The sequence below is a fragment of the Diorhabda sublineata genome, chromosome 8 (assembly GCF_026230105.1).
Source record: "Diorhabda sublineata isolate icDioSubl1.1 chromosome 8, icDioSubl1.1, whole genome shotgun sequence".
Lineage (NCBI taxonomy): Eukaryota > Metazoa > Arthropoda > Insecta > Coleoptera > Chrysomelidae > Diorhabda > Diorhabda sublineata.
This window is the reverse complement of record NC_079481.1, coordinates 16,840,049-16,857,183: the sequence shown is the minus strand read 5'-3', so window position 1 is coordinate 16,857,183 and position 17,135 is coordinate 16,840,049. Positions and strand designations below refer to the sequence as shown.

The 17,135-nt window shown below is 29.3% G+C and overlaps 1 protein-coding gene across 3 annotated transcripts in view; it reads right to left on the bottom strand.

Moving 5' to 3' along the window:
* Window positions 1-651: 651 nt before the first annotated feature.
* The window catches only part of LOC130447949 (protein diaphanous), a 141,138-nt gene continuing 124,654 nt past the window's right edge, over window positions 652-17,135 (bottom strand). For all 3 annotated transcript variants that reach the window (XM_056785023.1, XM_056785022.1, XM_056785024.1), the window contains 6 exons: window positions 16,335-16,499; window positions 16,083-16,240; window positions 15,899-15,975; window positions 14,129-14,198; window positions 1,864-6,124; window positions 652-1,160 (listed from right to left, as the gene is read on the bottom strand). In XM_056785023.1, coding sequence (XP_056641001.1) covers window positions 6,109-6,124; window positions 14,129-14,198; window positions 15,899-15,975; window positions 16,083-16,240; window positions 16,335-16,499 — 486 coding nt within the window. In that variant the 3' untranslated portion in view covers window positions 652-1,160; window positions 1,864-6,108. The remainder of the gene's footprint in view (window positions 1,161-1,863; window positions 6,125-14,128; window positions 14,199-15,898; window positions 15,976-16,082; window positions 16,241-16,334; window positions 16,500-17,135) is intronic.

Below are 17,135 nucleotides of genomic sequence, written 5' to 3'. Positions count from 1 at the left end.
CAATATCTACAATAAGCAATTGTTTGTAATGAACAGAATTTAACTATCTTTATCAAAATCCTTATACGTAGGGGTTTGTTAAAGATAAAAAGGATATAGACCACTCGATCGATCTATTTTCCTGATCCTTTTTATGATTACCTGTTCCTATAGCATCCAATTCGAGAGTTCGTAATATGCACTTAAAGTGTAGAAACTCCAACGTCATACGAAACAAAACTGTTTAAAAAAAAACAATTACAAATATACTTTTAGAAAGCAACGTTTGAACAAAGATTATTGAAATAATAAGGTTTTTATTATTCTTCATGTTTCCACTTTTATTATATGCAGTCAGCTATTCCTTCATACACAACCCGCATAAATAAGACCCCCGATGAAAAACCCAAATTAGTCACCCAAAAATTGACTAGAGCCGTTGGAAGGGGACCATGACCTGAAGGAGGGAGTGAACCATATCCGAGAAGAGCCTGATCGCGCCGAGGTACCGGGAAAGCAAGATATGGATTTACTCCAGAACAACGACAAGATTATTCACTGGCATACAACATGAACGTGAGTAAAGTGGCTATGACTAAGATAGTGTTATTTTATAGTTCTAAGTTATTTTAAGGTATTTATATAGGATATCGTAACTATTAACACTACAAAAACAATTCAAAATAATTTAATAAAATATGTTATATTCACAAATGTTATAAAAAATATCCAGTGTAAAAATAAACATTACTTAAGCATTCTTTGAATACAATTTTTAAGTTAAATACAGAAAGATAATTCAGCTTTGAATATTTGCTTTAATATATAAAATACAATTTATTTAAGAATATTATTTATATTATCATTGATTATTTTTTTCAATCTCTTGTTAAATCATTTCATTTCTTATATTGTTCCATAATTTATATATACCTATACACAAAATGCCACTTTTAATTTGGTAATCAACGGTTTCAACTGAAATTATGTTAACGGTTTTATATACTTTATATAGTCACCAAATTGGAAAATAGCTTTCTTTGAAATGGTCGGAAAATGTTTTACAATTTTGGTTTTGATTTAGCAGAATGTAAACTTTGAAAACAATCAACCTATTTATTAAATTTCAAATTAGACTGAAATTTAGAAAAAATTGTAATCGAACTTAATGAAAAATTACTCTAGGATTCAATAACCTAAACAAACTTCGAATCTAATGTTTGAAGGATGGTTACTCTTGCTATTATTCTATACAAAACAATAATAAATTTATTCAATTCATTTTAATGGAAACATATATTCAATTCAAAAGATACAAACAAGTTTGAATCCATTATAATTGAATTCCTACACCAAATCTTCCACAAATTATTTCAAAATGATTACCAATTTTTAAATAGACCAGTTTGTTAAAATCCCAACCATTATTTTATTAATAAAAGTGAAATATGAATATTTACAAACACAATACAGTCATCAAGAGAGAGTTGGCAGATGAGGACCAACAGGTAATCGGGTTAATGACAAAATATTATGTCACTCTATTCTTCTTTGGAAATTTCATACGACAAATATCAAAACAAAAAATATATAATAAATATCATATTTATGCTGAAAATATTATAAAAATACAAGCAATTTTCTTTTTTTAACACTTTTTTTAAGTCAATAGTAATAATAATGGTTGCTATTATTATGATTTTTGAGGTTAGGTCATTAACACAACAGATAGTTGACGATTATCAAATTAAATCATATATATTAAAGTGAGTTGATTTCATATTAGCAATCAATATAATGTCCTTATTCGTATTACAATTTTCACAAACTTAATGAATTTTTTTATAAAAAGCAATGTTTTATTTTCCCATACACATGCGAAACAGTTGTTTTGCATTATATCAATTGCATTTTCATCCGTTATAAGTCAATATTTTGAAGTTATTTACTTCATTGTTTTTAGAAGCCAGAATAAGTTAAAGAATGACTTCAAAGTGTTCTTGGATCGAATAGAATATACTGTTCAGAATTCACGGAGTGAGTATTTTTGGATGAAACTAATAAAAAGGCAAGGTACCACAAATCATTTTCGAAAGATTGGGGAATGAAATTTCTAAAAATTGACCTAAAATATTTTATGGTGTAACACTAATTAAATAGAGGCGTGTAGTTTTACGACCTCGGAAACCTCAAACAAATTCAATCAGGATAAAAAATTTTGAGAAAGACTGTATGTACGCATTTAGCAGTAGGCATCCTAAGTTTAACCTAACAAAGCCAGAAATTACCAGTATTCATAGAATTAGTCTTCCACAAGGAACAAATGGGAAAATTTTTGGAAAGCTATAGGATTTGAAGGTAAAATATTCATCAATATACTTAAAGCCGATGAGATGGAAATGACTCTAATACTTGGAAAAAGTACAAAAGCAAATCTAAGCTAGAGCTATGGGGACAGAAGGAAAAATATGACGTTGTGCTGGAAATACAAAACCTATTCTTCGGATTTAAACAATCGTAGTAATGTCACATGTTCCATGCATATCCATGCCTCCACACACGTTCAATTATATTAAGGCACTTCTTATTCCTCACTCAAAAAAAATTTTAACAAAAAATATATTTTTAAAATCAAGACCATACGAACGAATCTTGATAACTGCCGTCAACGGTATATGTACTAAAGCCGACATTGTAAAAATTAATGCCCAAAAGGACTTTAACGAATTTAGCAAGGCTGTGATTCTCAACATTAGCAGCAGTTTCCAGAGTCTTTGGAAAGAGACCAGGTTGTGCTAGGAGCCTAGGTCAGTTGGGCATCACCTAAAATCTCACAAGTCTAGAGGTTCAAATTACACATGAATATTGTAATATAAAATTCACATGTTTTATCATTTTATCAAACTCCCCAGTGTGCATTTGAACTTTTTTGCAAAATACGAAGAAATAAAAAACTACTGAAAAAGGTGCAAAAATACAATTTGATATCAAACAAAAAAAAGTTATCCTATTGGATGGAAACGGCAAAAACTACAGTGTAAAAATTTTTAATAGTTTCAATGAAATGAATATGTATAAACAATTATAAAGTATATATTAAATCGGAAAAAATTAGTAGAACTGCCTACCCCAGCATGTTTATTACTGTCTATAAAAAAGTTCAGATTACTTGTATGGTGATGACTAAAAAGTTAAAAATTCTTCCAAAAGTATAGCATGTAAATTTTAGGAAATACAAATAAATGGTAGTTCTTTTGAAATGGAGAATGATATGGAAAATAAAATACTACCTACATATTGGTGAAAATTTCATAATTTCACAATATATTCTAAAATATCTTCTACTCATTAATATAAATTTCGCATTAATGCATTTGGCCATACGATTTACACACTGTAGCTTTTTTACAAATACATCTTATTACTTCTCATCAATTTGAACCACCACAATAAAGTAGTACATGATGAACACACCCCAGAAATTTCTTACCGTATCTTTTTCTAATTAAATCAATTATTAATGTACCAAATTTAATAAAAACCAATTAGATACGTTGATTGAATGACCATGGTTGACAAAAAAATCCTGTAACGTGATTTTCCCATTTCTATACAGTTATTCTTATAAGGATGCATTGCCAATTTTGTATTTTATTACGGTAGTTAATTTCAAGACAGAATAAATAAATCTTTAGACCTTCTCCCCTGTAGACGTGTAGCAAACAGACTTAGTTGAGTGCGAGAGAGACTCGCAAATGTCTTAAGTGTCAAGTATGACGGCGTTTCCGTAATACAGGAAGGTCAGTCAAGCAATATTCAGGACGTGGACTCATCACACTACTATATAACATCTGGTAACTTGGAACGCTGGAAGCATATCATAGAAAATCACCCAAACAGTGATGTTAACATCCGTGTAGAATGAAATGATGATGGACGGTAGAACTGATATCATCTCACCATATGGCTTCTTATTGACATTAACAAAATTCTTCGACGTATATTACGTTGATTTACCCGTATTGTTAAGCAAATTTTTTGATGTGTCCGCTCAATTTCGGTCTTTATCAAACTATTAAAATTAGGTCTATTAAAAATCATTCAATTAAAAATTCGATAAATTAAAAGAAGCCTAAAATCGAGACAATTCATCATCAAAAACAAATTTGAAACGAAGTCTTTGACAACTAGCTTATGAACGTGATTGTTGTGAGACGGTGGTGATAAAACACCAAAGTGCACAGTTTTTAATATATATTCCAACTTTTTGAATAACTAAGTATTCATCAAACGTAATACATAGTTATTTGAAAGGTTGGAATATATCTGTACCTTGGAACAAAAAGGGCCAATGTCCAAAATTTCAAAATTTGAAATACACAATTGAATTCAGGATGCGACATATAGTAATTGTTAAAAGGACCAAAGTCCTCTTATTATTAGATCATTGAAACTCAAATATTTTGTCACGGCCAAAGTTATTTACTGGAAATATAAAAATGGCCAATTCCTCAATTTTAAATTGGGTTTCCTGTCATTTGACGAAAATAGACATTGGCCATTTTTGTTTCAAGGTACAGATATATGTAAAAATAAAAAGTTTAATTTGGTGTTTTACTGCCACACTTCCACAATAAATCGTTTTGAATCAAGGTCTTATTCAATAAAAAATTAGTTTTCAAAATTGATTAAATAATTTCACATTTCGAATTTAATCAAAATATGATTTGACCATCTGCGTAATTATATTAATCAATGGATCACCTATATGGATATAGAAATAGTCTATTTTAATCCCAATAAAAAAGTTTTTCTGTATGGTTATATCTCAAAAATAATTGGCAGTCGCCAATGAAATTATTCGTGGTTACATTGAAATTATAAAATAGAATTATGAAGTTTACTCAAATTTTATTAATCAATACAATAAGGTAGATTGAAACAATTTGAGTAAAATTCATAATTCTATTTTATACATTTCAATAAATCTACGAATAATTAAATTGATGTCTGATACTTATTTTCAAGAAACAAAAAATAAAATAAAATACAAATGCATTAACAAACCACAAAATATAAAAAAAAACATACATTCAACTATAAAGATCCAAAAACTTTTGAAGGGGAATCTAATACTTGAAAAAGAGAAGAGAATTTTTAGAAATGATTCACACACATAGTAACGAGAAAGATGTCGATGATAAAAAAAACCTAAACAATGTGAGTAAAATTTATTCCATTTTATAAATTTAATAAGGAATAAGTTAATAAGATGGAAGAAAAATTATTTTTCTGGTTGAAACAGATTTTCCTTTATATTTTGTTTTGATATTCATGTGATCTATTCTTTAATATCATTATATAAATTATCAATGTCAAATCATATTTTGATAAAGACCGGAATAATCGAAGCATTAATTTTTTTATCTGTTTTTTAAAACCTAAAATAAAGATGATTTATTTCAATCCAGCTGCAAATTAATTATATTTTACAAATATTCATATACGGTTTGTATTTGCTTATGAATGTTTCATTTATTTCAATCTCTTAAATTACAATATAAATTTATTATGTTTTGTCTAATTGATCAACAAAATATGAAGCAATACTAAAATTTTCATACATCAACCGGCCTAATTCGATCAAATCAAAATCTAGAAATTATCTAAACACATAATTACAAAAAAATATTACAAATAGTTGAAATTGAATAAATACGAATATAATTGATAAATGTGTCAACAAGTTTAGTTTTTTACAAAAAAATAAAATCAATTATTTTAAAGTGATTAAAATTTTCAATTAGTTTGGACACTATTTAAATTACGGATGTTGCTGATATCAGTGTGTAAAAGACATGTTATATTGACTAATAACAGAAAACTACTGACATCAAAAGAAATTAACAAAAGACTGAAATATTTCATACCCTTTCGGCCTTATTTACACGCTAAAACTTAAAAAAATATATATAGAGAGATTCGTTCAATTCCAAATATACAAATATATACCATTATTTACAATCCAAAACATTTACAAAATAAATTATGAAATATAAAATCTTTTTAATAATGTAAATCTTTTTTTGAGCGGTAAATTCGTTGTGCGTTGGTACTGTATTTTTGATGCTATGCCAATATTTCACTGAAAACAAACAAAAAATATTATTAGAACATGATCCATCTTGATATTAATGATAAAATACCAAAATGTATTTTTGTAATTTTAAACTCAAATTTTAAATGATATGTTTTACAGAATGGTAAATTGTTAATCCTCAATTCGTAGACATATTTTAAAGGAATGTTACTTCAAATGTCTCATTATTCATCAAAATACAAAATAAGGAAGACTAATTCGTAATTAATTTATTTGTAGTTACAATCTTTTATGTTGGAGATTACCCAAGTCATTATGTATTTGGTGGCATTCGCTCAAGTCAATTTGAATCTACGTAGTGTGGTAAATGGGTTCTCGGCCTCACATAGTAAATAGACTGAGTTCGCAAAAATTTTTATGCACGCAACAGTGACAAGCCTTAACAAGTTTTACACAAAGTTTCAATTTGCTGCTTCGATCCAATTTATTATAGTAGAGCTCGAACGAATACTCAGTCAAATTTTTTTGAAAAATTCTCAAATTGAGTTACGCGCTGATATTTATTTGAAAAACACCAACATAAATTAAAAACAGAATATAGGCTGTTTACGATCATTTGTGTCCAAAATTTTTAGCAATAAAAATTGATCTGAGTTATTTCCTTTGGGACGAAAGTCATTTGAGGTTTAGCCACGTGTGAGATGTACTTTGACAATAAGTACACCAGAAAACATTAAAATAGTGGAAGAAATTATTATAAGTTACAGGTACCTAGATTAGATTAGATGATTTAGGGCGTAACGTCGTCAATCTACCTCGCTAACACTTTGACATATTGATCTATTGCGTACCCAGGACTGTTCGCACTAACGGCTTTGCAGCATGAGCTACCTATCTGGGAGACATGCGGCTTACCTCTTCTGGCATTTAAAAGCTTGAATTTAAGTACCGTAGTCTTTTTATATGAATTACCTCGTACTCACAAAGGAGGTGTTCGGCGGTTTTTTCTGGTTCGGCAAGAACTGTTGGGAGTTGCTACAATGTTCTTCAGATGGTAATTCATCGGACAGTATCCAGCAAGCACACCACTAACTTTCCTTAGCTCGTATTTGTTCAATGTAGAGGCCTTTTTACAACAGTTGCTTGTTTTTTACTTTTTTTTTATATTTTTATCAAAAACAAACGAGAAGAGCAGTGGATTTTGTATGCATCCTTGCCTTACTCTTGATTGTTTTTGACATTTCATGTTTTGTTTTTGTAGCATTGGTTGTATTCTTCTAGGATTCTCCAAATATAATTTCTATCCACGTTATCGAAAGCCACAAAGCAGGTGTTCGGCGGTTTTTTTTTTTGATGCCTTACAGAAGTGACAAGATCTGTGTCGAGTTGGTATTTCACCGGACAGTATCCAATAAGCATACTAGTAACTCTTCTTAGCTCGTCTTTGTTCAATGAAGGGGCCTTTTCAGACCAATTGGTGGAATAGGAAAGAAATCTATTGTTTGTCGCGAGAAGTGTAATCCGATCAATTTTAACGGGTGATGAAACTATGTTTTTTTACCATAATACAACAACCAAGGAATGATATCAACGACAAAAAAATGTTGACTGCAATATATTTGGACTACAAAGGTATCCTTTTGATTGAGTTTTAGGAATCAAATACAATCGTGAGGGCTCACTTCTCTGACTTACTAAGGGAGTTGCGTCAAAAAATTATCGTAAAAAGGCGCGGCAAAATCATTCGAGGTTAGCGCTTGTTTCATGGCAATGCTCGTCTTTCCAAGGCTACTGTACACGATTGTGGTTTCACAAAGATTGAACACTCATCATATAGGCCTGATCTAGCCCCATCCGACTATGTTTGTTCTTAAGTTAAGCGATTAACGAACATTTTTGTCTCTTAAAGATACATCATATTTTTATAGGGGCATAGAAGGCTTAGTCTGCCATTCTGAAAAGTGTTTTTAAATAAAGGAAGAATATATTGAAAAATAATCACGCTTTTTTATTTTTTAACCTTTCTTTCTATGGTAGGCTAAGAACTTAAGGACCGCATAACTACGAATATGTGGTATTAAGCTTCAATGTTTAAATTACTTCTTTAACTGACTCCGATTATATCGAGATTTAGAGTTATAAAAAAAATAGAAAATTCCATTAGATTCACAAAAAACATAAGGATCGAGGATGAAATAAACACTCCAATAGTAAAATGTTTCTCTTAATATTGATTTCTGCATATGTTACAAATAAATAGAACCATGTCATTATCATTAATTTATAAATTGAGATTTTAATTACAATGAAGTGGTGGCACCCAATTTTATATGTGAAATCTATTAGTAACTTTTAGTTTATCCTTGTGTACTAGTTTTATTTTTACTTGAAGGAACAAAAATGCGGTAAAAAAAAATAGGGCTTCCAAACATTTATAGCATGCAGTTTGTTATTAATCACGTCCAATGTTGGCATTAAATTGACTTTATAAAAGTCATACACTATTCGTCGACTAACGTCTTTAGTTGCATCGTCTACTTTTATCAGTTGTTGTTTTAATTTTTCTTGTTGTTTCAAAAATATACAACAATATGAAATTAATATAAAATCATTTCTATTAATACAGTTTGGTATTTTTAGGTTAACAGCAACTTTTCAAATGCAGGCAGGTTGTAAGTAAAATTATTTTTATATATCCAATTTCAATAGATATTAACGATTGCGAATTATGAAGTAAAATTGAGCAGAATTATTTAAACATTCTTCCAATTTCAAATGTCAGAGAACAACTTCTAAGAATATAGACATAATAAAGATAAAGTCAATTTGTTCTAACATGGGCAGATGGCTTTAATCTACGGTATTGAACAGCCATGTGAAATAAATTCGTTAATAAAAAACGAGGCGTGTTGAGGAAAACGTTTGGACATGTCGATTTATATTTTTGAATTCGCATTCTCTTCAAAGAAAAGAAATTATACAGGATCTGTCATGTGACAGTGGCCATTACGATATTTCTTATTTTAAATGCAGCCCCTGTATATTACTCATTTTTTGGATATTTCAGAAAATTTTAGATATTATAAATGTATAATGTCCTATACCTATATTCTACTGTTTCGGAAAAGTGTTTTCAGATTTATTTACAAAATTAACATTTAAAAAAAATTATTTCACATATTCGCTACATTATACTGAAAACCAAGTAATGCAAAAAACATTAATTTCAATGTAAGAGATTTGCAAAATGCACGCCATGAACGTCTTGGCAACATTCTGCTAATCTGGGACAGAAATTCTTCTAACATTACTCAATATCTCTGATGTGAATGACATATCCCCACAAAAAGTCTAATGGCGTCAGATCAGGAGATCATGCTGGGCATTCTATCAATTCGCGCCCACCTATCACCAATTGGGAAATATTTGGTTAGGTACTCCCTGAAATTGATTTGGTAATGGACTGACGATCCATCTTACTAAAACCATATTATCTTCGCGGCTTGTGGGTTTGCTGGATCAAGATATAAGTTTGTCAAAGTTTCCACAACATTATTTTGGAGCAGTTCTAAATATTTATCTCCATATAAGTTGTCATCAATAAAAAAAGGGGCCTACGATATGATTTCCAACAACTTTTTTAGAATGTTATGTATGTTCTTGTCTCATCCAGTGAAGATTCTTATTAGACTAATAGCGGCAATTTTCAAGATTTACATGACCCTGTAAATGTGCTCTCATCAGAAAATAAAACATCTTTTAATTGGATGATATTTTTATACAACTGATCACTACTGTCATGCAAGCAGACAATTTGTTAAGGGTATGATCAAACAATTTTTTTTGTATTTCTTTAAAATCATATCAGTTAAGAGGAAGGCTGGAAAGCTCACTTTCTCGATATCAAGAGGTGAGTAGGAAATAAGTATTGAGTGTAATGTAGCGAATTTTTGAAATACATTTTTTTTAATGTTAATTTTTATAATCAATCTGAAAATACTTGATATTTCCGAAACAGTTGAAGATAGGTATAGGACATTGTACATTGATTATGTCTAGAATTTTCTGAAAAATCCAAAAATTGAATAATATACAGTGAGTTGGGTTTAAAAGAAGAAATATGGTTTTTATTTGAGAAAACTGCGCAATACCCTCATTTATTTAGTAATGAATTTATTACTTTTGGTTGTTCCACACCGAATAACCTGTTATTTTTTTCTTACTAATATTATGTAATATAATTTATCAAAGAAATATGGGTTCCAAAACAACGCTATTCGATTTTATCTGCAATTACACAACACACACCAGGACTCAAGGTAAAGATAATTTTGTTTTTAATTTAAAGTATTGCATGGGTCTGCCAGCATATATATCAATGAATTTAGCAAAAAATACATAATTTTATGTTAGTAGTAATTTTGGTTCTGACTGTCGATTTATAACCATCTCTGTTGTGTATACAATTCTAACCATTATAGTGACAATTTGTTGGCGAAGTTTCGATAGTTCCTTTAAATAATTATTGTGTTTTGAAATGAGAGTTTAATGAATTGTAATGCATTAATTCCCATATCCTCACACATATTTAAAACATTTTACAAGTATCTCAACAGACCTTATAACCTTGGATTCGCTCCTACTGCTTTCCTCCATTTATTTTTATTCATGGCTGCTCCACGACAGTTCTTTATTCCTATTACGTATTTCTAAATCTTCTCTACATGCTTTTATCCACATTTTCCGTGGACGTCTTTTCCTTTTCGTTTCCTCTCCTCTTAATAAGGATTTTTTTATTCAACTATCTTCATCCATTCTGGCTATATGCCCCATCCAATGGAGTCTTTTTACTCTGTCCACATATCCCATCTCAGCTTGACCATTCAGTGCTTTGATCTCTGCATTCGTTCTCCTTCTCTACTGTTTCTGCTCCTCCACTCCTCCGAAAATCCTTTCTCTTCCATATGTTTTGTTTCCTTTTTTTATTCATGATCCAGTATTTATTGCCACCAGCTCCGTTGGTTGTATAACTGTTTTGTAAATGCTCAACTTGGCGTCTCTTGAAATATATCTTGATGTTAATAGTCCTCCTAGGATTCCAATCGTTTTGTCCCCTCTCTCGCCAGTCTTTTGCCGATTTGCCTGGTTTGTGACTGTCACTCCCAGGTATTCGAACTCCTGGACTTTATCAATTGTTTTACTCTGTAGTTACTTTTAATAGGTTGAAGTTATTCAAATCTATTTTATCTCCATATATTTGATATTTTGTACCACATCATCTGCGTTGGGAAGCATTATTTTACAAGATATCTGAAGGATATAAACAAATTAAATTCTGGTCTTAACATTTGATGTGTTTCAACTTTAATTATTCAATGCAATCTTTTACTTATATATTTTATACATTTTAAGTTTTTTTCTACTCATTAATAAATTTCAAAGCAGTTTGACTGAAAAGTTACTTTTCGATTAAGTTACTTTAGTGTAAAAAATAGTTCATTTTTCAACAAAAACTCCTTTTAACCACTGATATTTAACCCTTTCAACCCCACCGAGACATATATGTCGCGCACACATTTCCAACTCCACCTTCGGGCTGAATAAGCAAGTGTAAAAAATTTCACAGGTGCCCTGCCAGTGAGCAGTTTTTTCAGAACAGATGCATGGAAGAATAAAAGTTTTGCATTCTAGCAGCCATTTTAACCGAGAAACAGAAATCTGTGCATGCGAATTGTTTTCTTATTGTATTCTTTTGCCGAATCAATCAATTTATTTCATGTAAGTGCATTTTCACAGTACCTTTTGAAAAAAATCAATATTATGGGACATATGTGTGTTTTATTATTGTCCCACTAGTACTTGAAAGATATCTATGCCCAATTCTCAAAGAACGTCATTTCTCTATTTTTAGGCTTTCAAATATCATTATGCACGCTCGTAGGAAAGGATTGACAAACGGAGAATTAATAAAATTGTTGAATGAGCCAAATTCAAGTAATGAATGTGTAGGAGGATTCAGATGTAGATAAAGAATATGTGCCTAGCTGCTCTGACAGTGATAGTTATGAAGAATTGGGACAAAATGCAGGAACTTGGAAACAAATCCTAAACGAAAGCTGTCGTATCTCGAGCATTCTTCAAAATCATCAGCTGACTCGGAATCTGATTTCTCACCCGAAAACATAGAACAGGTATCAAAACAAAAATACAAGATAACGAAGAAACTGCCAATAAATAAAGCTACTGATAATGTCATTTGGTCAAATATTGCTCTAGATTTTGAGCCACGGCTTCATATTTCCCAGAACCGTTCAACTGCAATATTAGCAAAAATCAACAGATCATCTAATGAACTAGAGTGCATTAACGCAGTTTTATTTTTTTTATCGTATTGATGACCTTTTAGTCTATTTTCTAAATACTGAGATGTCTGCCCTATGTAGACAGCGTCACAATTATTACAAGGCACTTGATATATAATATTACTTCTTTTGTTTTTTGGTGTACTGATATCATATTTATTAAAATAATTTGATAGTTGTTGGGAAAGTCCTTGTACATATGGTAAGGAAAAATGTTTTGTTTTTTAATTGATTGTAGTGTATGTTTATCCTTTTCTTGAATATGTTGATCATCATTTTTTCCGGAAAAAAGTCGAAACGTCAAATTTTATATTCCAAAAATTATTAAAGAAACTAATTTTAAAACAGAAGAGACCTAAAATCAAGAACATTAAGATGCATTAATAAATTTTTTTTAACCAGAAAACAGAACTTTCCACTGTACATTATATCGTCCTATATGTAGGGTAGAATATTGTTATTTCCACTTTCTTTGACACTTTAAAGTCATAATTTACCCTTTTTTGTGGAAAAGAAAAAACTGGTATTGAAAGAGTTGAGAACTTCTACACAATTCGGTTTGTCAATGCCATCGTATCATTTGTTTGATATAGCTTTACACAAAGCTATTTTTTTTTAACAGAAAGTATATTTATGTTATATACTTATAAGGAAGCCTTCTCCTATAAACGCAACAGCCGCAGGACACTTTCAGAAGTGTTTCAAAGTGTTAGTTTTAATAATTAATTGTTAGAGATGGGTCAAATACTTAGACAAAATCATCTTAAAATAAATAATTTCTCGTACTTGCTTACTTATTTCAGAAAATTAACATGGCATCAAGTATTTGTTATTATCAGTCTTAAAAAAACTTTCCTAGTAGGAATATCTGGAGGTAACAAAATTGAGCCAAACTTGAAAGTTCTCTTTTGAAATTTTGGCCAAATAACAAATTATTTATTAATTTTACTGGGGGATATGGTTGAGAAAATTACAAATTACATACATATATAAAAGGTTCTCAGTCATTATATAGACTTGGTTATATTTGTGAAGCATTAATCTTTCTTTTGAAGAAATTGTTTTAACTAATAATAAGACTGCCAGAAATTGGAGAATATTACAAGTTATAAAGCTTGATGCTTTTGTTAATGGTACTATCATATGAAAAATAAAATCATGCAATATAAGGATGTTTAAATAATAGTAGTGAATATTAAAAAAAGTTCCTAAAAATTTTTTTGAACTACTAAACGTAGCTCCACTACTTTTCATCACCAAAAAAAAACAAGAATTGTGCAATGATATATTCGCAATAAATGAATGTGTATTGTATTACTATTATTATTATTATTATTATTATTATTATTATTATTATTATTATTATTATTATTATTATATGTATTACTATTGGGCATAATAGCTATTACTCTAATAAAAATATTATATAGTTTGCCAATCCAGCAGCCAAAAATTATTTTTGGGTAGTTGTTAATATGAAGCACAATAGCTAACACCTACGTTAGATTTCAGGAATTTTAGAAAAACACTGATGATGTAGAATAATCTAATTCGTTTTCATCCAGACTATACTCAATAAGTGGAGAATCTAACTTTAAAGATGTTGCCCTGGAATGGCAAATTAAAAATGTACAAAACTGAAACAAAATATACTGTTCACATTTTTATTAAAATAATACTTATTTACCTTGTTAATTCTCTTCCTGATATTAAAGCTGTTCGCGACCTTGACCTCACTAATTGGGCTCTTCTTTCAGCTGCAATTAGAAATGAACAAGTTAAAAATTAACTTTATACATGATATGCTGTGCATAAACTATCTATCAATGATATAAAGTAAACAATACCAATGAAATTGGTATAATGTATAATCTGTATGAATTTAGAAACCAGTCCCTCCACTTAGTCTATTATGCTTCATTTAAAAATCAAACTTTTTACTAAATATAAAATCTTTTAGTACATAATACATATTTATACAATCTCTGATTTTACTATATTTGGTGAAGTGAGGAAAACTCGAAACAACGACTAATTTTACTACTAATTTTTTGCATAAATCAAAAACCGAAGTTCTGATTTCTAATTGTCGCAAGAGACCATAAGTTGAAAATTTAAAATTTCATTTGGATAATTTTCTCTCTTTAATATTAATACTTATATATCACAATCTCACAATAATCCAATTCATACCGTGATTGGCAAAGAATTTGTTCGAATTTATATATAATGTATAAACTAATTTTTGAAAGATTATTATATAACATTATTAAAAAATGCATTAGTTAATCGGGAACATGTGACTCAAAATACAACATTAAAAATGACAATTAACAAAAATATAGAATGTTGATTTTTGTTGCTATTCAATTGGTTTATTTTAAGATAGGTTCGGTTAAGTCATTATGAATGAAGTTGAATTTTTATGTAGTTACGGATGACGTTGAATTTTTTGTAGAATATGTTTTTCAAAATCTAAAAGATGAGCATAGATCACCTTTTTCATTGATCTGTCAGGGTATAATTTGCTGTCACTTTTGTTATTCGATTAATGAAGGGCCTCTTAGATTAACTAATTTATTTTTCAATCACAATTTTAGGAAGTTTCATAAACAGTGTTAGTCAATTTATTGGTTGATGCTCTATTTTTGATTTTAGTAGAAGCAGATTCAACTGTAAGGTATTGTCTGTACCTTATCTTCATATTATATCGTTTACAGATTCCAAAAATATAAAAAAAATTCATAAGATTTAAAAATCAATAATCAAATGGACACATAACATAATAAGGAGTCTATTGATTCTGGTCGCTATTCAAATTGTTGTGATTTTTTTTTGTTGGTTGGATTATAAATGATAAAAAACTTTTATAGTATAGATCAGGTGATATCGTTATGCATGTAGTTGAAAATTTATTGGTTAGATTATGAATATTGAATTTTTATATAAAAATACATTAGGAGTAGGCGCAGTATATATCCGAAATCACTTTAAAATGTAAACGCCTTGTATTGATCTTTACAATAAATATTTTTTAATTAAATATTTCAATTATGCTTATTCTCAATTTCAAAAGAACAATTAGGAATACCATATTTTCAAATTATGCCTTGAATATAATAACTAATATACCATAAAACAAATTAAAAGTTTTAGAGATGCCAGAAACATATTTTCAAAAGGTTATCTATGTATAACTTATATTGATTGAACCTGATTCGGCATATCCTACCTATATAAAATAATATAAAATTACTAACATATTCGGTTTATGGATGAATTATAACTATATGAAAAAATTATTCTCAATTCATGTTTTTTTGTGAAAATAATAAGAACAAAATATGTATACACATCTATATAATTAAACACATACCTAAGAATTCCCAAATGCATTCTAAGGATGTTTTAAGAACTTATTAAAATATTATGTAGATTGAATAAAATCTATAATTACCTCCAGCTGGTCGGTGACCCCTACGCTTCTTTTGTTCTCTTCCAAAAGCACTACCAGTAGAAAGAGCTTCTAGTAGACTAAAAAAAGAGAATGTTCAATTAGTTAGTTCAAATTATTATGTTGATATAAAGGGTAAGTAAAGAAATGAGATTATAGTAACCAACATTTATATTAGATGACTTACCTATCCATGACCCCTTCTTGGGTCTCGGAAGGATTCATATCTATCAGCCTTCGTTTGTTTCTCTCTTCCTTTTCTTGTTCTTGTTTTAATTTTGCCAACCTGGCCTTTTCCTTCTTTTCTTCGATTTCTCTTTCCCGCTGATTATCCGCTTTCGCTTGCTAAAAGTAGACAATTAACGAAAAATATGTAAGAACAAAAAAAACTCATCATAAAACTTTTTGTTGAATATAAACATAATTTCTTGATACTTACCAAGAAACTATCTTTAAATGTTTTCAAATCTGTAAAGAATTCTTCTAATGTATATTTCTGCTTATCGAAGGCATAATATTCGGCTAGATCGCTGTAAAGGTTCTCTACTTTTTTTAACATTTTTTGCATTATGTCACATTGTTCTCTTGCTTCTTCCGCGAATTTCTAAAATTTAACATGTTATTACAATAGATTCTTATGAACAATAGTACCTTTTCTCTTGTATGTTTTGTCGGACATACGAATATCAATTTAAAATATTTCACCAACATAATTCCAATCTATCAGTTTAGGTACCCACCTGAACTGTCAGCTCTATAGATTAGAGCATATTTTACAACAGAACAAAAGACAATTTTTGCAAATTAAATCGAAAAATAATGAAAGAAGTGTCTAACAAAAGTTCTTTGTTTACAGCACGAGGATGAAAATCAGCTGATGTTGATATTAACTTGAAATGGCCTATTGAAATTTCCTTTCAAATAACTTCAACAAAATTATATGGAATTAAATCTGGTGACTTGATCGCAACAAGTGAAGAAATAATTCTATTATTCTTGAAGATATTTTTGGTTCTTAAGCCGTCAGAATTGTATACACAGTAAACAATCCAAAAAAATATTAAGTACTCAATAAATGACATATTCGATTGAAATTATATTTATTGAATGATATTTTGGAAAGCTATTAAGCCTCTTTGCAATTAGACAGTTTGAATACAATGAAAATAAGAGCTGCCCAAGAAATGATGCAAGCAATAATTTTATTATCTCATCAGAAGACAATTCTGTAAAGTGAAAA